The following is a 22,583-nucleotide window of genomic DNA, read 5'->3' as shown; positions in this document are numbered from 1 at the left end:
GACCATATGCTGGTGTGGTTGGCCCTGGGTTCCTCCCAATGCAGAACAATGCTAGACCTTGAAGCCTTTAAGCTATGGACTGGCCCGCCCGTTCCTCAGACCTGAATCCAATTGGGCACATCTGGGACAGTCATATCTGGATCCACCAACATCATGTTGCACCAGACTGTCCAGGAGTTACCGGATGCTTTAGTCCAGGTCTGGGAGAAGACCTGACTAAAGCATCATGTGCTACCTGATCAGAAGCATGCCCAGGCATTTTAGGGAGGTCATACAGGCACATGGATGTCACACACAACACAGAGCCTCTTTTAGACATGTTTTTAAGGACATTACATCAAAGTTAACTTAGCCTGTGTGTTTATCCACTTTGTTTGTGAGACTCAAAATCCAGGTTAATAAATATGATTTTTGCACGATTTTGCTGTCAGCACATTCAACTCTACAAAGTATTCAATTAGAATACGTCATTTATTCAGATCTAGAATGTGTTGAGTCCTCCCTTTGAGAGAGATAGAGAGTTGAAGGGAGAGGAGTTAAAAATATTACAGATTGATATTAATTCTAATTTAACACATCTGGATTTTGGAACGGCTCTTACAGTTAAAGACAAGAATGAACACCATAGGGAGGTTGAGCCATCATTTAGTTTAGGAAAAAATAGGTTTTGTGTCTCAGAGATAAACAGGATGTGCATATCAAACCCAGAACAAAAGCAAAAAGAAGTCCATCATCCACCAGGTCAGCGGTTCACCCATTGGTTTATAAGGTTTGTGCACCAACAACCTCCCTCTCGCTGCAATTACCTTAAGAGCCACTACACTTTGTAATGACTCCTGTAACAAGGTCTGAAATGCCACTCACACGGGAAGAAGCCATTTCTGCAAATGCACCATAAAAAATGAACAAATGAAGACAGAAATTAATATCTGTCTGGGCCCATATTCAAAAGGATTCCTCAAAGATATTGTATATTCCTGCCAAGGAGTTGTAGCCTAAGAGTCATTGAGCTGTTCTATCGGAGCAACTTTTAATAAGGTGTTGTTGACACCGTTGCTATGGAATTACTTTGGTCACATCCACATTAATTTGATTTGCTTGTTTACTCTCTATGCTTGTAATTTTACATCTATTTTATGTAAAATCATATATCTGCATTCTAAAATGACTGCCTGCTTGTTTAAAATGATTTGATTTAGGAAAACCATGAAATGTAAAGAAAAAAAGGTTGAGGAAACCTTGCTGGGGAGGGAGCTCCAGGACAAAAATAGGAGATTTTAATATGAAAAGGTCCAGAAGTCATGGTGCAAAGAGGCACACTTTAGGGGGTGTTGCTGAGCCCTTAAAAACAAATTTTTCTCTGCTTTTATGCAACAGGAGAGAAATAAATGACATTCCCTAATTCAAATGTGGTTACAACTGTAACTTTTACATCAGATTCTTTGTATGATAACAAAATCAGTAGCAGTCATACAACAAAAAGATTGAAATCAAGCACCTTTATTTTTTTCACCTTATACCTCCACTGAGTTAAAACAGCCGACCCATTTCTTCACATGTACCCAATCTATAAAAATAAAACAGGCGAATGAGAGAGAAGAGCCACAACGTCGCTCTCCTCTTTATTTACATCAAATATAGAGCTTTCAGTTCTCATCGCAATATAAACAGGAATACAAACCTAGAACGGATGTAGTGCTCAAGTAGGGACACTGATGCCAACCTTGTTTGTTTTTATTCGAAAACATACAGAAATCCACGAACCTCTCATCACGCATAACTCACGAAAAGTAAAAACAGCGACTCATTTCACATTTTATAGTTGCACATGTGACCTCTATCACAATCAATATAAACTCCCCATTTTTAATGCGAAAAATAAAATAACTTATATAAGCAAATTACCAAATAATCTGAATCAGTAATTTAATTGTTAGCAGCAGAGCTGAGTCAACCAGCACATTTCAAATTGGAATATAGATTTTATTATTTTTTTATAACTCTTTTTTTTTTTTTTTTTTGCTTGGGCAAAAATATTTTCAAGTGAATTGCAATACTGGAAAAATGTCCGTCACCGTGTTAGTTCCTCGATTTAAATCTGTTAGAAAAATAAGGGCTTTTGTAGAAAAGCTTTAGCTCTACTGTTAGCTAACAGACTGGGGAGGGGGGGTTAACATTAGGCTCTGGGAAATTCTGATTCCTGCACAGCTTTAAACTGAGCTTACACATCTACAAAACAATTAAATAACCTAGTGCACATTTATCTATGAGACTAGTTAACACCAAAAAATGGAAGACGCGGCTCAGTGACAGACGTTCAACATCCCCATCTTGTCAAAGAGATCCAATGGAAGAAGCCATTTGTGGCTTCAGATCAGTCAATGCGACGACACTGATCCTCTCGTTAAAGCAGTTTGAAATGCTCCTGCAACCCTGACAAAAACACTTGAGGCCAACATTGTCAGCCAACTCATATACATTGAAAATAAACTGGAACATAAGAGGAGTGGGCTGCCAGAGCCAGACCACCAGATTGATGTGTGCGCATTCAGTTTCTGAGTGTTGTCTTCCAGGAAAGGGTACAAATACTGCACTCTCTTTGTTAGCTTAGCCATTAAGCATTGGTGGGATTCACAGTGAGCAGCAGGTTTAGGAATCAGTCTGTGCGTGCATCATCGAGCCCCGGGACCACCGGGGCCCTTGCCTTTCCTGACTGCACTATGGCTGCTGTGGTGGTGGCTGTGGGCCAACTGCGAGTGGGAGCCGTGGGTAGAGGGGGCTCCTTTGGTGAGGGGGGAGGAGCTTCTGCTAGGGTTGAAGGCTGGGCTGGTAGCAGGCCGCCCCAGGGAGGGCTGCAGGGGGCTGGAGGCAGAGAGGCCGGCTGAAAGGAAGGAACGGAAAAACAGCATTGTTACTTCGCTTGTAAAACCAGCCTAGATAGTTATGAGCCAATAACCGGTTTAGTTACACAATTAGTTCACAAAGAAATATCTCTCACAATTCAGATAAAAGTTTTTAAGGAGACACCAAAAGGTCATCAGATTAGGCATGTTTATTTTATTAGCAAAATCCTTGGGAAACCGGAGTTTGCCCATAAAAATCAAAGACAGATGGAAAAGAATGAGACGTTAAGAGCATCACGGTGGTCCAGTGGCACAAGAATAAGCACACATCCAAAAAGCCGTACCGTTGAAAGAAAAGCTGTTTTTACGAGCAGCACAAAGACTGCAGACTTCAAAAGGTTTAAAAGTTTCAGCAGCTTCAGTTTTCGTTTTATACTAACAGGGTGATCCCCATAGAGCAAAGAATTCAAACCACTGTCACACAGCAACCGCAGGCTTTAACATCTCTCACTGGGATTTTATGTGATAGACCAACACAATCTAATGCAGGATAATGTAGTGGAGGAAAATAATACTTGGTTTTCTGAGTGGAAAATGAGGCATTATTGAATCTCCTTTACTCCGACATCCTTTAAATGAATAAAATAATGTGACTGAAAGGGAGAAAAGGTTGTGTCCCTCAGAGAAGGTTTAAAAATCTAATTCATTATTTTGTGCCTTAACTAAATAAAAATGAGCTGGAATTAAAGCTTAAAACAAAGTAACTTAGAAATAAATCAACCTGTCAACACAATTAGAACAAACGTTTGGCCACTAGGGGCACTAGACCTCTAACTTTCACATCTAGTGCCCCTAGTGGCCACAAGCGGCGCAGCACTGTCCTAAAGGTCAACAAACAGCTGGCCAGCCTCATGTGTCTTTCGATTGGGGAATGCGCTACGTGTCTAGGCTCAGCTTGGAGGGCGTGAGAAACGCTGCTGCCAGGCCGGTGTTCTGTCAGACCAGCATACCCAAAAGACGTCAGCTTTGCGTTTATCCCTTTAGTTCTGTACGAAAAATAGATTTTAAACTAGCTGGATGGGCATGTATCCCTGTAGTCATGTACAAAAAAAGACTTTTTAAGGTCAGATTGCCATACGCTTAAAAAAATACCAAAAAGTTATTAAAGTTGTAGGGAAGCAGCTGTTCCAACATTGCATTTCCAAATTCTCCCGAGTGGACCCCGACTTTACACAAGTGAATAAAGTGAATGTGATTGGTCGATTATCAAGGGGGCGGGATTGTTGTGGACGGAAAGTTCTCAAGCATTTTGGTTGTGTCCGGTGACTCGGACGCATCTTACTAACCAGTTAGCAACTTAGTGCTAGTAGGTTCCCAATAGGAAATTACATTGGGACCAAGTAGCACTTTGCAACGACACTGTCAAGGAACGTTATGGACAGCGGAAACATGGAAGAGGAGGAGAGTTTTGTGTCAGAGGTCCTGGAGGAGTCTCCTCCATCATGCATTTTTTTATTTAGAGGAGCAAAGCGGGGATGAAGATATTGTGGAAGAGGACGCCAGGGCGGCAGAAGCTTGGTTTGGTGTAGAAGTCTTACAGCTGTACATGTTTGAGCCCTTGCCTCGCAACGCTGCCAGTTCTTAGATCTACGCCTGCCGAAGACACAGACGTCCATCCCCAGGAACACTGGGACAGAACTCAATGGGAAAGGAAATTATTCCTATTTCTTATTTTAACTATTGCCTATATTAGCTACGACATATGAATGAAGAAAAAATTTGATTGACAGATGACCATTAATAAATGTTGACTGAATTTAGGTGTTCAAGCTGACGTATAACTAACTGGCCTGCACAAGATAACGGAAAAAACCCCCCACAGACTTTAAGACAGGATTTTTTATAAAATAGAAATTTTCTAACTTCTGGGACAATATAGTCTGATAAAGAGTATATTTATATACATGTTTAAGCCAGAATGATTTGACATGTAAACATGACTTCCCTTTAAACATTTTTTGTACATGACTAAAGGGATACATGCCTGTTGAGGTAGTTTAAAGTGTATTTTTTTTTAATAAAAAACTAAATGAATACAAAGAAAGATCTATGACTGTATACTACAAGCAAAGTGTTACCTTACCAGTCTAATAATAAAGTTGAGAAAAGAATCGGTTTTACATCTGGCTACTTCTTTCATCCTGAGCCAACGAATGAACTCCAACAACGATCAAATCCTGTTCTTCCTCACATTTTCTCCTTTTAGCCTCCTCAGAAGGTTTAAACTTTTTCCTTGCCTCAGTCATGACCAGTAGTTGAGCAGGCAGGAAAATAGTAGAGCAAAAGCCTTAGCTCCATGACTTTATCAGAGCCTACAGCCATAAGGCGATACGTTCTTCCAGGTCACATGACCTGGTCAACAACGGTGCGTCATCTCCCTAATTACATAGTATTTCAAGAGGGGAGCCTTGCTCGTAGCAGTGATCATGTCAAGTGCTGTATATTGGCCTGAGGAACCATTTAAAATAAAATATGTGTCAACTCTTTAGGTCACAAAGTCTACGGTGTGCCTTTAAGCAAACAAAGTTTGGTACGACTCAGACAGTTTATGAATCTTAAGCCAGAGTATGCGGTGCGAATGACATTAGACCCGCGGTTCTCAAAGTGTGTGGCGCGACCCACTGGTGGGGAATTGAGACGTGACAGGTGGGGCGCGCCAAGTTCCGGTGTGTGTGTGTGTGTGACTATAAATGTAGAATGTGTGAGAGCAAACTGTCCTTATAGCTGTATGTTGCCGCTTTTTAGACCAATCAAACCCACAAAGTAATCATTACTAGCCTACATGCAGTCTAATTAAAAGAACATTAGATATGAGAAAAATTTCCCCTGGAACTGAAGTGCCAAAATAATGATTGACGTGACGTCGGCATATTATTTGTAACAGAATAAACTTTCGCGCCCCAGTGTTGCCAACTCAGCGACTTTGTCGCTATATTTCAGACCCCTCCAGCGACTCTTTTTCAAAAAAACAAATCTAGCGCCTTTTGGAGACTCTTACGTGAAAGCACGTATCGTTCCTTTTCTTGTCCTCCAGCGGCAGGTGCTGCCGTGGGGCGCCTCCTCCGTCCCAACCCCGTTCTCCCCCGCTATTGCAGGAGTCCCTATCAGCGCTGCAGTCAGAGCAGAGACACAGCATGTTTAACTTTTGCGTCCAGACTGCAAATAAAGCGCACATGCGCCGGGATTGACGGCGCAGGTTGATCATAAATAACTGAATTTGAAATATTTTATCTTAAATAAATAACGGCGTTTGATTCACACAGCCACATGTTCATGTTTCTGGTTAGGAGTGGAGAGCGAGTATCCACTCATCGGGCAGAGAGCTGTGTGCATTCTTCTTCCCTTTGCCACATCATATCTCTGTGAGATGGGCTTTTCAGCTGCTGCTTCAATGAAAACAAAATACAGATCTCAGCAGAACATTGAGCATGACTTGAGAGTGGCAGTATCAAGCCTGCAACCCCGTTTTGAGAAACTGCAATGCAAAACAGGCTCATTGCAGCCACTAATGCAGGGATAAATAGACCTGTCTTGCCAGATGGATTTCACTTCTTTTCTTTTATTAACAGATTGCAGAGTGGCACTTTAATTTTTTCTATCTTTGAGCTTGATACAAATTTTGACACAGCTGCATTTTTATTTTCTTTATTTTTGAGCTTGCTGTTATTTGATGTAGATTTGTATTTAGATACTACTTGTTACTTCAATAAAATTGGAACATTTTAAGATTGTTGAATATTTCATTAGCATTGTGTTGGGGCGATGGGGACAGGCGGGGCTTGAAAATTCCCCCTTGTCCAAAGTGGGGAATGACAGAAAAAGTTTGAGAACCACTGCATTAGACCAACCTTTAGAAACACTGTATCCGTAAGCGGCGTAAGCCGCTGCTGAGGCTGCCGCTGCTCCAGCCATCGCTCCTGCCATGGCTGCTGCACTCCCAGCCGCTGACTTCCGGCTACGCCCTTTCCCTCCAGACTTGCCGCCGCTTCCGGATCCTTTGGGCCGTCCGCGACTCCGACCGGAACGGCCTCTACCGGGACTGATGGACTCAGAGGCTGTAACACCTGTACACAAAAACAAACATTAAAAAATACTCAATTGTGCTTAGTTTTTTTTTTCTTTTTGGAATACTGGATTCTAGAAGATTATCTGTTTAATTGCTTTAGATTTTCACATTCTTTGTAAAGTTTTTCAATTATCCTTACATTTAAGAATGTCAAAGACAAAATATAGATTAGAAATTTGTCATCCTTTTTATAGATTTTGTAAAAATAAAAGAAAATTTGTTGATTTCAGTCTTTTTAACTGCAGGTTTTTATTTAAAACTGATGCAAGAGGATCTAAAACCCATTTTTGAGCACGTGTGCGTTTATTGCTATGTTCTCTAACAATAAATACACTATTTAAACATAAAATCTAGAATTTTTCTTTTATTCTTATCAAAAGTTTAATTTTTGTCTTTCAGGTACCGGAATAAACGACTAAATGCAGAAAATGTTACCCCTTTTTCATAGTAAGTTTCCTTTTTAATCCAAAACCCTATAAACTCTTATAAGAATCATAAAGGTGATAACTTTGTAGATTTTGTGTAAAGCCGTCTGTCTTCACTGTTTTCAAATCAAATCACCAGAAACCCCCTGAAACCTCACAGCGTATGAGAGCTGCTGCTTGACTTGGCCCTGCCTCACTTTACTAAACATACTGCGGTAATTTTATGGCATTAAAGAAGTTTAAAACATTAATCATCTTATAATTACCATAAATACAGACCAAGAAAAAATATCACTCTCAATTTTCCATACAGTTTGCAAAATAGGACCCAGTTCCAGGCTCTGTGGTAGAGTCCTGTAGCCTCTGCTCTCCTTCTCCTGCTGCCCACATCATACTGGTGGTCTAATTTATTTCAATGATTCGCTCCATTTAATGTACTACACAGCCTATAATATCACTAACAGTAAGGCATGCATGGACATTTGATTTCTTTCGCTGCCTTCTTGCTTATAAGTGACTCCTTTTTGCCGTTTCCCATATTTGTCCAAGTTCACCAGTTGATTCTTCATTCATGAAAGCAGACCTTACATTCAAATGTGAGCTGCTCTCCGAAGGCATCCAATGTATTTAAGCCTGATCTTCACCAGGCATTAATTATTTTACAAGTAGGTGCCTTTTTAGTAAGGCAGCAAAAAGAAAAAATAAATTCCACCACGTGTCAATAAAGCTTGTGGTTATAGACATTACAGCATACATCCCATCCCTCTGGATGCCAAAGCTCAGCATAAAGATAATTTTTATCAATCAAGTTATTAAATTAAGAGCAGATGCAAGAAGCAGGCATCACATAGGTCAAAAGTGCAGTGGAACAATGTGGGACATTTAAAAAAAACATGTCTTCTAGGCTCCAATCAAATGTGTTTCAGTGCTCCACATTTAAAGGGGCCTGAAATATAATTCATACTATACACAAACACAAAATAATGAATAGCTGTGACCAGGGCATGAAATTGGCACCTGCCCACACGCCAAATGTGGGGTAACCTGTCAACCTACCTGAAAAGACAAAACACAACGCTTAGCAAGTTTTGTGCTGTTGACCAGTCAGCCTATTGTTTTTTTTAAGAGGCACTGCTCTTTTATTGGATTTTTAAAAACAAAATGTGGCTAAATATGGTTACCCTTTAACTGTAACAACAGTTAAATCCTTTATAAACTGTGTTGTAACTTCTTTTCCCGAGCTGTCTTTGAACGCAGCATGAGCACAACCACGCTGATGCAGAATTTCGATTTAGACGCAATGCTGAGCAGAGCTGAAGGGGGGCATGGGGATGTTTAGCAAACAGTCTATAACCAAAATACTTTGCACAGTTTCTTCCAAAGAAACTGTGTAGGTAGTTTAACATGGTTTGCAAATTAAACTTGTTAGTTAAAGGTGTCAAGGTATCAATATTACAATATGTTAAGCTAGTTAATAATTTGAAAGGTTTAGGGTCAAACCAACAAATATCTCAGAAAAAAAAAACGTTTATCACCTTTAATTAAAATCAATTGACTCACAGAAATTAAGCTTAAATGCTAGATATTCACATTTTATATATATATACCCCCTGTAGGGAGTGCTCTGGGAGTATGGGGTCCGGCGCCCTCTGGTAAAGGCTGTCTGTTCTCTGCATGACCGCGCAGGAGCTTGGTTTGCATTGCCGGCAGTGATTCAGACCTGTTTCCAATGCTCTGCCAGAACTGCCCTTTGTCACCGGTTCTGTTCATTACATTTATGAACAGAATTTCTAAGTGCAGCCAGGGATCAGAGGGGGTCCATTTTGGGAACCTCAGGATATCATCTCTACTGTTTGCAGATGATGTTGTTCTGTTGGCCTCATGAAACCAGGACCTTCAGCGTGCACTGCGGCGGTTTGCAGCAGAGTGTGAAGCTGCAGGGATTAGGATCAGCACCTCCAAGTCGTAGGCCATGTTGAAAGTCCTTGTCTCAAGGTGAGTTTAAGTATTTCAGGGTCGTGTTCACGAGTGAGGGATGGATGGAGCGGGAGATTGATAGTTTGGTGCGGGGTTGGCAGTGATGAGGTCGCTGTATTAGACTTTCGTGGTGAAGAGGGAGCTGAGTAGTGGGGGAGCTCTCGATTTACCGATAGATCTATGTTCCTACCCTCACCCATGGTCATGGGATCTGCGTAATGACCGAAAGGACAAGATCACGAATACAAGCGGCCGAAATGAGTTTCCTTCACATTGTGGCTGGGCGCACCCTTCAAGATCAGTTGGGGAGCTCAGAGTAGAGACGTTGCTCCTCCACGTTGGAAGGAGCCAGCTGAGGTGGCTCGGGCATCTATTACGGATGCCTCTTGGTCGCCTCCCTCGGCACGTGTTACAGGCATGTCCTATTAGGGAGGAGGCCTTGTGGAAGGCTCAGGAGACGCTGGAAGGACTATGTCTCCCAGGTGGCGTGGTGTCGCCTCAGGGTAGTTGGAGGAAGTGTGCGTGGATTTGGAAGTCTGGGCATCTTTGCTTAGACTGCTGCCTCCAAGACCCGGTGCCGGTTAAAGCGGAAGAAAATGGATGGATGGATATATCAACTACAACATTTTATTGTGATTTCAACTGGAAAGTTTTTATTAAGACCCTAAAAGTATATTTTTTAAATGTAACGTAACAGTTTAAAAACAGCCGTTAGTTTGATCCTAAACTTATCAGCTCTGCATTGAATTTAATTGAACATAAATCATACGGATCCAAGTGTTACGCATTTCCTCACCGTTCATGTTGTCAGAAACCGATCCCGTCACAGAGGCGGGGGAGTTGGTGGCACGAGACTGCGGCGCCGAAGAACCCGGATCGTCCACGATGACCAGCATGTCGCTGCTGCTTTCGTCAGCGTCGGCGTCCGGTGGCAGTGAGCCGGGCTGCAGTTCGCTGCTCAGGGAGATCTGGCCGCGCACAGAAGCACACACAGAAACACAGACAGGCTGAGGGTCAGAACCACGGGGGGGGGAACAGGAACCGGGTCGGTACAGCAGATGAGGAAAGAAAGGAAAGGATGCAACAGGTGTGTTGAATGCATAGGAATAAAGAAAAATCAGAGTGGATAAAAAAAATAAATAAATTAGGGAAACTATATGCAGTGGAATAAATTAAATAAAGGTTTTAAAATGCAAATAAATTCATAGGCAACATGTTGCAGAGCAGCTAACAAAGATGTTAAGGTACCAGACTTATTTAAAGTATTTATGATGATTTGTCCATAACTTTAACAAACACCCCATGCTTTCTAAAGGCCTCTACATTCCCCCACCTCGCTGAAAGGACTGGGCATGGCCGAGTCCATCTCAACGCTGATGAACGAGTCGTCCCCGTCTGCCGACAGGTTGGAGTTATCGGCCGACGGCGCGTGGGCGATGACCAAGTTCACCTCCTTCTTCTTCTTGTTCTCCGACTCTTCGATCTTCTTCTGCTGGTCGGACAAAGAAAGGAGGAGGCAGAAGATAAAGGATTAATATAGATAACTTTACTTAAAAGGTTTCAGTTTCCTTCTGGGACAGCATTTATAAATATAAACATTTATCATGAATTAAAAGCAGATATCTAAAGCAAAGCGTTGCAGATTTTTTATCGCTGTGTCGATACCTTCTCAGCATACTTTTCCCTCTTCCTCTTCCGTTCCTTCACCTTGCTGCTCTCCTCCTGCTGCCTCTTTTCCTCCTGTCTTTGGCGCACTACAGGAAGACACATATTGGGTTCAGTTTCCTCCTTTCCTGCTACAGCTATCATTTGTTTTGTTTGTTTTTTTGCTACTGAAAGGCACATGCTCACATTTCTTCTCCAGCTCATCGTCATCTAAAAGTAGACTGACCACCTCTTTAGGCTTGAGTGTATCCGGTTTGAAGTTCCCTCCAGAGATCACCACCCTTTGGATCTGGGCACATTTAACACACAAACATTAATCAATGCAGCCATGCATACTTGATAATTGTTTAACTTATAAGACATAAATATTGATTCTCAAGAGTGTTTATCGGACCTCGCTCTTCTCCTTGGCGCGCTGCAGGATCCTCTCTTCAATGGTTCCCTGGCAGATAAGGCGGTAAACAGTGACCTGCTTGGTTTGACCCAGCCGGTGAGCCCGGTCCATGGCCTGCTGGTCCACCGTGGGGTTCCAGTCGCTGTCATAGAAGATGACCTGGATGGAAGAACGAAAACGTTTGTATTTCTAAACCACAGAGAACAAGGAAAAGGACAAATTCATTACCATAGATGGATTTTAACCCATTTTACAAAATCACTCTAATCCATCGCAGCCAATAAGCTAAAGCAACCATGTAGAACGTGTCTTGATCTTTAAAGAAATCTCTGTTTAAGTTTGGATATGATCTCTAATGTTTCCTAGCATGTGGGACTCACAGTGTCTGCAGCAGTCAGGTTGATGCCCAGTCCTCCGGCTCTTGTACTGAGCAGGAATACGAAGATATCCGTACTGTGGATGGCAAATGGCGAAAAGGTGAGAATTTATTCACCCTTAAAATACAAATATTCAATAATTTTCAATTCCCTTCACATTTTCTTTTTGGGGAATTTTCAACATTTTAGTCCAAAAACAAATGATAAAAGCTTGTGAAATGTTTGAATAATTCAGCATCCTGAGATAGAAAAAATATTATTTAACACTTGTGTTAAGTTTTTGTGTACCTCAAGTTAGACCTTCTTTTCCTTCTTTACCTGCAGCCTTACTGTAGAAAAGAAACTGTTCTGGCAGCTAAGAGCGTATGCTCTCTCTGTGTCATGTGACCTGCTGGCTGAACAACTCTCAACACAAGGCTTTCAATCTTACAAAGTCCAAGCCAGACGGGGATCTTTTGTGACCAGACTAATAATTGGAACCATAAAGACCAACTATGCTAGCATTGGCTTAGTGAAAGATAAAAATGGATAAAGCTGCATGTGAAACATAATTGGTGGGTTTATTAGATGAAATTTAGTGCAGTTTGTTATTCTATTGCACTCAAAAGCAACCAAGTTTCCAAGCGTATACACAACATCAGTTTTATTGGTACGGTAAACAATAGGGCTGGGTAAAAAAATCGATTTAATCGATTTTGAATAATTCCTTTACATTTTTGCAAAATCGATGTCTAGGGAATGAGATTGACTAGTGTTATAGTGACACGTGTGACGTTCACATTCAAATGAGCAGGAAAGATGCACTCAAGATTACTTCAAGCCAGGCAGCTGCAAATATACCCAATAGGTTCACTGAAGACATTAACAAATGGGGGCTGACCAGAAAACACCCTGTAGTTGTTACAGACAACGCTGCAAGTATGGTTTGTACAGTGAAGATAATGCAGCTCCTGCATGTCTGCTGTGTCACGTCTGCTTGCTCGAGTGAGGCTTCACTTTTTCACTTTTCACAAACAAGCTTGCACTTTTGAGACAGTTTTGTTCACATCTCCTGTTTAAACTGTCCGATTTACAAGTTTGCACTTTAATATGACAGGAAAAAATTAAATACATGGGTATTTTATTTAAACACAGTTAAACCACTTTTAATATTGTAAAAAACAGATTGAATCGAAATTAATTGATTTAGAACTCTAGAAATCAAAATCGAATCGATTCAGGACTTCGGCTAAAATACCCAGCCCTAGTAAACAAGCAAAATAAAAAACAAGAAAAACTGTTTATTAACGCATCAAAAACTAAAAAAGCACTTGGAGAGCGCAGACCTCCGACAGCTAAAACTCGCTAATCCGGATCATGACTTTTGGAGTGCAATGCTGACGCTGTAAATAGTCACTACTGCCCCCCTCTGGTATGGGGGGTGAACTGCTTATTTCCTCCATTAATCACTATCTCACAATGCTAAAGAATCCTTTAAAAAAAAACCTGCATCTGGGTTAAAAATTTGATTAAAATCCACCCAAGCAGATTTAAAATAATTGAAACTGTCAGAAAATGAATAACAATCCCTTCAGAAGCCAAATGGCTGTCAAAAGATAATTTACATAAAAACTGTTCCTGAATAATAAATAAAATGATAAAAATAGCAGATTTTAGAGAAACAAAGGACTGACAAACAGAGCCAGATACCTCTATTGTGTTTATTTTCTCCACATAAATCCTGTTCATCATTTTTTTTTCTGGTCACTCTACCCCCCCACTTCTTTCCAGTAACTTCATGCCCTCCCAGTTTGAAAACCACCGTCCTAAATGCAAACAATAGAGTAAGACAGGGGCCTGGGAGCCCCGCTAATGCGATCCAGAACATGTGGACACCAAAACTCAAGGCACACATATGCTTGTAATATCTGGATGTTTGATAAAACTGTTCACTGATTGCTATAATATACAAAAGGGAAGCATTACATGGCCATTTTTAGTACACTCACCGGCTCTGGAAGTCAGCCACCATATCTCTGCGTTCAGAAATCTTGGAAGATCCATCAAGTCGGATGTAGGTGTGTTTTCGATAAACCATATACTCCTAGGGGGGAAAAAAATGATACCACACATTGTTTAAATATTTATAAAGACCAAAGATTCGTTGATTCCTAGTGTGGAAGCCTGCAGACATACAAAGGTCATAAACAATACAAGAGAAATGACTGATTATATGCTGATTACAAAAACAACTACTGTTTGTTTCCACTTTTCAAACACAATGAATAAAATGGACCAAATCCTGAATTGCATTTCTGAAAGAGTACAAAGTTTGGAATACGTTGAACCTTCTTGGATCTGACTTAGAAACCTACTGACATTTTTCTTCCAAACATGTTGAAATTCAAGTTGAAAACAGTTTTTTTTTCAAACATCTTGCTGCAGAAAGAAAATTTCCAGCAACTGTCGACTGACCTTAACAGGCTATTTAATATGAAACTCTATTGAGCTTATTCTCTAAGGAACAGACAGGCCCAGCAGAGCTATTGATTACACTTCAAGAGTTAAGAAATATTTATTTTCATTATGATAATCTGTCTGTGACATCACTTTTTTTGTTGAAAATATCCTAATTCCACGTTTTAAAAGTAGGTTTAAACCCAGTGAGACACTAAGAACGACAGATATTGATACATTGACACTTTATCCTCCCAGAATTCTGCTTAGCTGCTCTGAGTGTCGGTGTGAGGGTGTTCGGGTTGACGGGAGGGTCTGAGGAGCACTGATGAGGTGACACACTGATCCCGCTTTAAGTACTGCCATGAACTTACGACCTCCTTGTTACAATACACGGGTGCCCCCCAAAGCAGTCACAATCCCTAAAACCCATTACGGCTCACCTCACAAAATCATTAGCGACGATATGAACGATTTGACACCGTGTTTTCTATGCCCTTTATCATGACACCAGGCCCTCTGCCCCACCAGGGCCTGCCCTCCTCGGCCTGTCTGGCTCCGTTCCCATGCACCCCATCTGCTCTGAATGAACACAGCATTAGGGACCGTTCGCACATTAGAGCTCCAAAAATGTTCCCAATCCTCCAGAATCCGGTTCTTATTTCTTCTGAGAAAAATGGCGCCCAAAACTAACATGGAAATGATCAGAAGAGAGGTTTCAAGGACAGTTGCTTGGCTGCTTTCTTAGCAAGCAATGAGAAACTGAGATCTAATCGGCTTTAGCTCTGACACATCGTATAGGACATGACATTTTAACACAGATGATATGATTTAAGGAATACATTGGTCACGCTCAATCTCCTGTGTTTATTTTTTCATTGAACCATCAAAAGCTGATTATAAACTGAACCAAAATGAAAAATAAGAATAAAAGGTTGGATGGGGAAAAAAGAATTGATAAAAATCATCATCCTGGACATCCGATTGAAAGGGACAGGAATTTATTCAAGGATCAAGTTTTTCAAGGATCCTCTCAACAAAACTAGATGTGTGCATATGCTCTTTAACAACACATTACTATTTCTTTTCAACATGTGAGGCACATTTAAACAAAAAAGAAATCCTGCTTTAAATCAGTTAAAATGATGTTATTATTTGCTAAAAGCCAGAATCGTGTTTTACTTCCTTTAGAATCAGATGTTTACATACACTAATATTACGAAGCTCAGACGATTATGTCATATCTTTGTACGTTTCCTGAAAAAGAACCCGAAAACCTCTGCCTCCTTGTCCAGCATCAAGCATAAATTAAAAAAATAAATAAAAAATCAGGAAGAGAAGTGTGTACCTCCATACTGATTTTATTAAAGAGTATACAAGGTTTCCTATTCATGTTTGGAAACAAGTACATGCAAAAAAAAAAACATAATAGAAATGTTAGGGGGACTATTTCACAAAAATTGGATTTAGATAAAAAGCTAGGCTTTACCTAGCATGATCAATGCATCCTGACTTCATCTGTTTCACAAAGGCCAAGCCAGGCTCAACATGTCTGATTATGTCTATGGATGTAGACGAGTGCCACCATACAATGAAGAAATAACTTCTGAAATAATTATTTAATGTGTATGGTAATAAACTGGTAATACATTATTTAATCAAATATATACAGATTTTATTTCAAAAAGTAAATATAATTATTTCATGATTTAATAAATGATTTCATGTTCCTGAGGAACACCATGAATTAAATCAAACAGCTCTATCAAAGTCAAGAAGGCGGTTTCCATAGAAACCCTGATGACTGAATGGCTGCTTCACACTGACTAAAATAGGACAAATTCTTCCTTTTTCTTTTCCTCCTAACGTTAATATTATCTCTAAAAAGGTAACATATTTACAGCACAATGATTGGGCAGTTCCAGCCTCTATAGTTCCATAGTTCCTTCAGACTTCAGCTCACATTCTCTTTTTAAAACTTTATAGAGACCAAACTAGGAACATAGAGGCTGGAGTTGCTCAATAAGTCTGCTGTATAGGCATTGCAACATATTTTAGAAAAATGTTAACTTTATAGTAAATAAAAATCTTCGTTAGTGAAAAGCAGCCAATCAGATGTTAGAGTTTCTATCGAAGCGGTTCTACAAAAGTCTGCTGTGCGGACTCCATGAAATGATTAAACACAGACTAAAACAATGAAATGTGTATGTAAATAAATTAATATTAGATTCAACTATTTAATTTTACATTTCATAATTTAATGGTTAATTTATTTTTTTTAATCATGTAATTTAATAAATTCATGGTACATTGATTTTTTATTATATATTTACACCTATTTATTTAATGCTATATCGAACCCTCCATATATGGCTCAGGTCATCGTCATCAAATATATCTTCCTAACCAGCTTTCTTAAATCAGTTCAAAGAATTGTCATTTTTCAATTGACTTAAACATTAACAGTGAAAAGTAAAACTGTAATGTGCAGATCTTGAAGTGATAGATGTTTTTTGCAGCGATGTTGGCTGGAGCTTTTCAACAAAGTCATCATTCACAGAGAAGACATCATGTCTCAAAATCAAAAGAAAAAAGCAGATTAGATCGACCCCAGGGCTAAAATCCTTATTAAGGGACAAAGTGACACCAGTTGTTTGTTAGAACAGCACCAAGTTTATCCTCATCATACAGTTTATGAGGCAATTCTACCAAATACTAGAGACAACTAAATGTATACTTTAAAGATGTTTAAATAATTTTCCACAAAATCTATCCAATTTAATATTCTGGCATTTACTAAAACCTTATTTTTTTGTCCGAAATGACCTTAAAAACGGCTGTGATTTTTTACAGTGAATGTTAATATCAGATCTCTGTATGAATAAAGAAAAGGAAAGAAGGAGAGCTAAAAATATCTTCGTCTTAAATAAAATAAGGGAATTATCATAGAGGGCAATCTTCACCGTCGGGTTCATTTTCAAAATTTGTGAGCCATCATCAGACTACCTGACGTCATCCAATAAAACCATCAGCCAGCAAGTGACCAAATCATAAAACAGAGATTAGGATCAGGCCTTTCCTTTGCTGGAAAAGGAGATCTTATTTTGTGGAAATCAAAACCATCTGCAGGATTTATTTCCCAACCAGCATAAAGAAAACAATGCATGAAGACAGCAGCCAGATTGGGTGAACGTATGATTTCATCCCGGATATCTTCTCCCTGTTAGCCAAGCAGATGCGGTCACACCTATCCTCAGCTCCCTTCTATTGCACTATGAGCTCACTTATCTGCAGTCTTTCTTGATTCACGAGGCACACGCTGGGAAAGCCACTGAGAGGGATATTAAAAAGAATGGCTAGCCGTCTTAAGTGCTTTTTTAAGTCCTCTAGTCTTCAGCCTAAACGTGAGGTATACTCGCTACTTTACAGACACGCAGGAAGACGACTCTTAACCAGCAGAGTCACGTCTATCGGACATCAAAAAGTCTGGCTGTGGAAATAGTCAATCAATCAAAAGGGGAAGGAATTCCCAGTGACATCATGCCGGAGACTTTTGGCTCCATAGAGATGGTTGCGACAAACATGGAGGAAACAACAGTGCTGCACTGAGTTTCTGATGCAGAATAACCATCAGAGCTGCTTCACTCTTTCTTTCCCATAAAGAAACAAAATTATCAACTCGAAATCTGGATCTAACTTTAAAACCTAACTACAGTACCTTGACCTCTGATCAGATTAATGCTAACCAAGAGGATCTCTTTTTGATTTCAATAACACATATGTTTTGACTTCAAACCATTTATTCGATGCTCAGAAGAAAAATAAAAAGGTCAGTTACTCGTTGCCATCTTTATAATTTTTCTGGTTTTGCCCTAAAGGTGGAGGAATAATGATCTAAATGCGTTACCCTACCACCCAAGGGTTTTAGCATCTTCAAGCTCTCCCTTCTTTCATCACCACTTTTTGCTCCTCCACCCATCTGCCTGGCTCCCCTGCAGATGAGACCCCTCTAATTAGCCCTGACCTGATAATTATCCATCTAATAGGCTCGCTAACGAGGGACAGGCTGGCTTATTAGTGGTGCTGGAGCTCAAAAACCGTAACAGACGGCCTGTGAAACAACTCATCAGCATAAAACATAAATGTATATGCAAACAGAGGATGTGGAGACGAGGTTTGTGTTCTAGTTCATACCTCAAGCAGGTCTATCATGCGCGTCATTTGGGAGTAGATGAGGACCCTGTGCCCCAGGACCTTTAGTCGGTTCAACAGGTTATCCAAAGTGTGGAGTTTGCCACTCTCTGTGATCAGGCTTTCTTTATCTGAAAGAAGAAAACAAATTAACCCAGGAAAAAAAATAGAGACACTGCAATTCAAATTTTCAATTTTGGTTTCACTGCTGAAATTACACTCCAAATCTAGAAATAAGTAAAATTTCTTAAATTAAGACTATTTTCCCTTAATTTGAGCCGGTAGATAAGAAGATTTGACAATGGAATCAGTATATTTAATCTTAAAATGAGATAATATGTAAATGAAATAAGACAATGTAATAGTTTTTTTCTTTTCATAAATTTAAATTGTCTTGTTCCATTAGCAAAGTGTCTCACTTACCTCCTCAATTCAATAACAAATGCACTAAATTTAAGAAAAAATGACTTATTTAGATTAAAATTTTTTGCAGCACACAGAAAAAAATTGAGCGTATAAATTTAACCCATTAAAAAAAAATGAAAGACTTAGAAGAAATATCAATACATTCGTGTTATCAAATGGCAGCTGTGGATCTCTCTACATCAAAGAAATTTTGTTTGCACCAATGCACCAGTAACGAGGGTATTTCTGAATATATGCAGCTTTTTTATTTAATCTTTGTTTCAGTAAAAGCGATTTCTTAGTTGTCGTCTGATGCAGCATCACATTTTCTCCTTTTCTATCAACAACCGACTAATGAGAGCAGACTGGGCAGCAATCTGACCCCTGGCTTGCTGCTGAAATGGTTCTCTGATGAGGAATTAACAACATGTGGTGAATAGCTGAATGAGGAGAAGGTCAGCGCTGCCATCGACCCAAAGACAGGCACACTTCTGTGTTTGACCCAGGGGTCATGGCACCGGGAGGACACAAGCAAAGGCTGACATGGCTGAACAGAGGTTACAGGACGGTCCCTATGGGAGAGTTAAGCATGCCTGTCTTAGATTTAAATTGACAAAAGTTTCTATTTTTTTTAGTTTAAACCTCCAGCTTTTCAAACTTTCCTTATCTAAATTTCTATTTTCCTTTCAAATTATTATAATCAACTGAATAAATCTCAGGCAAAAACAAACTGTCCAGTACCATTCACATCCTTCTGGTATTTCCTCGACACAACTGTATGCTAATACGTACCCAGACTGAACTCTGAACTGTGACCTCCATAGGATAATCCCTAAAAAAGGTCAGCTCCTGTAGAGGTGTTAAAGAGGAATTAATAGAAGAGATGAATGGGCAAAATGCTCTGGGGACGCTCACAAAAGGTCAATGACATATCAGAGCAGAAAGGTGTTAGCCTGATAAATACTTTAAGTCCTGGTTACATGGACGTAAAGCTCCTTAAAAAAGGATTAGCTCCCAGAGTAAATGTCTTTAATGTCATTTCCCTTCTCTGGCGGAATGATTTTTTTTTTAAAGACAGTCCAGCGTTTCCAAACAGGAAAAATGCTGATCAAAAAAGCTTTAAAGAGGAAACTATGCCAGAAAACTGTAAAAAGAAAGTCAGCCAAACTCTGGAACTTGCCAAACAGTGTTACGTGATCTCATAATATTTACCTTGCCACAATATTTCTTGTCAAAGTGAATCTTTCTCAAAGACGGCTGAGAGGTGCCTTTAGCATATGGCTTCATTTGATCAAATGTAAAGTATTAACCCTGTATAGCCAAGAGTATAACATTTGGTACACTAGTTTCTGAGACGTCAACATTATCGGTGTCATTTTTTCACTTGGAAAAACCTGGTGTATACAATCAAACATATAGTGAACAGAAAAATCATAATAATTTGCATGTAAATGTCTAATGTCTTTTCAACTTAAATGTCTTAATCAATGAAAAAATGCACATTTATATATAGTTTTTATGTCAGAAGACTAGTTTAAAAAAAAATTTCTAACAATTATTTCATAATTCGGGGCTCATGAGAGCTCTTATTTTGGAGTAGAAAGGAAGCCCTTCTAGAGTTGCACTATTTAACTGAGAGAGCTGACAAAGAAAAACACTTCTTTTATTTCATCATTATCAAACACACTAACTCTATTCCCTAAACATTTACTATAGTTCTGACAGACAAAAACAGAGATTTGCAGAAATTATACCCATCAGGATCTAATGAGGCTGTCACCGTGTGTCCTCTCATTAGCTTGATGCAATTTTCTACAAACGTCGGATACAGTAAACTTTTTATTCCTTTACTAATAGACAACATAAGAATTTTTTTTTTGCAAAATATATACTGTGATCAATTCTAGAAAAGAAAACAAATCACTGCAATAAATAAAAGAAGGAGGAACATTTATAAAAAGAGGATAATACATGGTCTTCCTTGCAGAAATGGAACCAGAAAATAATCAAAATGGCAACAATCTTCCTCAATGGAGGTCAGCATCAGACAAAGCCTCGTATGATCATAGTAATACTGCCTCGCTGCTGGAGACAACGAAGCAAAGCGGTATTAGGGTGGTACTGCTTCTTGGAATAAAGAAAGGTTTAAGGCAGAGGAGACAGCGAGACTTGCTGGGGATTACACATCCGAGAAAAGAAAATTGTCCAGGCAGAGTATGGGGTGCAGAAAGGCAGCATTAGCCCTGGTGGTGACGGTGGTGATGTGGTTTGGAGCAGACAGGGCCCTCTCACCGCAGGTGCCAGTGGATCCATTGCTGGTGCTCATTCAAAGACTTCCTTAAATCCATTGGGTCATACCAGCAAACACCCAGACACTAGCCACCACTTGGCAAAGATCTAAATTTTGATAGAGGCCAGTATTGCTTAGCTCCTGAAAACTCATCTGTTTCTGTTTAGCAGATTCAAGCATCCAATGTCTGACCTCACTTTGGAACCGTTAAAAGTCTCAATCAAAGCACGTAAGGAACAGGTTTAGTTCGGTTAAGTGCATGACTGTCAGTTCACTGTCATGTATTGAATTTTCAGTGACATTCGAATGATAAGGAAGGGATCAGCAAAAAGGAAACAGATTGAACCCAACTATGTCGACAAGGGAAACAAAAATAACACCCCTACAGCCATGCAGGCTTCCCACAGCAGAGCGAGGTGGCTGAGTTCACATACTGCTGCATGCAATCTAAATATTGCAGCCGAACCCTACAAAGGGATGCCAAGAAAGTGAATAATTTCAATTTGGGAGGGCTTTAGTGGTCTGTGTCACTTAGCCATAACATTTATGGCTTACGTTGTGAGCTGCATGTGGTTGCAGAGAAATGCATGAATGCTTCAAGCTACACACAGTAATGAAGCTCTTAAAATGAATTATTAGGAGCTCAGAGGAGCTTTAATGGAAAAGAGCTTACAAGTAAAATGCTTAATATTAACACTATTAAGATTTTTTTTATTATTGGACAACAATACGCAGGGTGTAACTGTGAAGTAAAGGAAAAACGTTTATGTTTACACAAAAGAATGATAAAAATATTTGGATTGAGCCCTCAGATCAGGAATCCTTAGAACCAACTAAAAGTAATTAAATTTATGAATATAAAAGATGTGAACATCTACAGACGAAAACTTTATCTCTTTTACTTTTGATAAAAGCTTAAGCTCAGGCAGACCAAACGGGGACCAGTTAAAACACACATTTTCAAGTTTTACCAACGATTCAAAATTAAATCAGCTCTGGACTTAGCTGTTGTCTTCCATGATTGGCGTATGCGGGCTGTGGGGTCTCTGCAGCTCCTCCAGAGTCACAAAAAGGCTCCTAAATCACCCTCTATAATTGATTAATGTACCAAATATAGCCAGATGAGATGCTCAGAGCTTGGGATACGGTTTTGGAATCTAACCTTGTTTTAAACTACTTCAGAATGTAACCTCTGACCTCCTGCTGTTTTTCTGGTACTTTGTGAAAATGGGTGTTCCATAATTCCATAAAAGTTTTAAAAAAACCATCCACTGGACTTGGTTCCCAAGGTTTTAAGACGTTTCGCTTCCCGTCCCTGAAACTTTCTCAATTAAAAAGGCTGGATTTGAAGTGAGTTTGAAGCTTTATATAGACAAGGCCTTGTATTGCTTGGAAACATGCAAATTGAAACAGACGAGCAGGTCCTTTGGATGACTGAGAATCTTCATCTCCAT

At 39.7% G+C, this 22,583-nt stretch overlaps 1 protein-coding gene across 10 annotated transcripts in view; it reads right to left on the bottom strand.

Annotated features, from left to right (window-relative positions):
• Nucleotides 1-1,484: 1,484 nt before the first annotated feature.
• ino80 (INO80 complex ATPase subunit) overlaps nt 1,485-22,583 on the bottom strand; it is a 45,932-nt gene continuing 24,833 nt past the window's right edge. For 6 of the 10 annotated variants that reach the window (XM_038293250.1, XM_038293252.1, XM_038293251.1 and 3 more), the window contains 10 exons: nt 18,438-18,565; nt 13,796-13,890; nt 11,811-11,883; nt 11,431-11,589; nt 11,223-11,325; nt 11,037-11,125; nt 10,705-10,863; nt 10,168-10,378; nt 6,752-6,967; nt 1,485-2,881 (listed from right to left, as the gene is read on the bottom strand). In XM_038293250.1, coding sequence (XP_038149178.1) covers nt 2,673-2,881; nt 6,752-6,967; nt 10,168-10,378; nt 10,705-10,863; nt 11,037-11,125; nt 11,223-11,325; nt 11,431-11,589; nt 11,811-11,883; nt 13,796-13,890; nt 18,438-18,565 — 1,442 coding nt within the window. In that variant the 3' untranslated portion in view covers nt 1,485-2,672. The remainder of the gene's footprint in view (nt 2,882-6,751; nt 6,968-10,167; nt 10,379-10,704; nt 10,864-11,036; nt 11,126-11,222; nt 11,326-11,430; nt 11,590-11,810; nt 11,884-13,795; nt 13,891-18,437; nt 18,566-22,583) is intronic. The other 4 variants (XM_038293257.1, XM_038293254.1, XM_038293258.1 and 1 more) reach the window with 4 other exon arrangements.

Source organism: Cyprinodon tularosa, unplaced genomic scaffold (assembly GCF_016077235.1).
Source record: "Cyprinodon tularosa strain WSP-4 unplaced genomic scaffold, ASM1607723v1 ctg323, whole genome shotgun sequence".
Classification (NCBI taxonomy): domain Eukaryota; kingdom Metazoa; phylum Chordata; class Actinopteri; order Cyprinodontiformes; family Cyprinodontidae; genus Cyprinodon; species Cyprinodon tularosa.
This window is presented reverse-complemented; position numbering and strand designations above follow the sequence as displayed.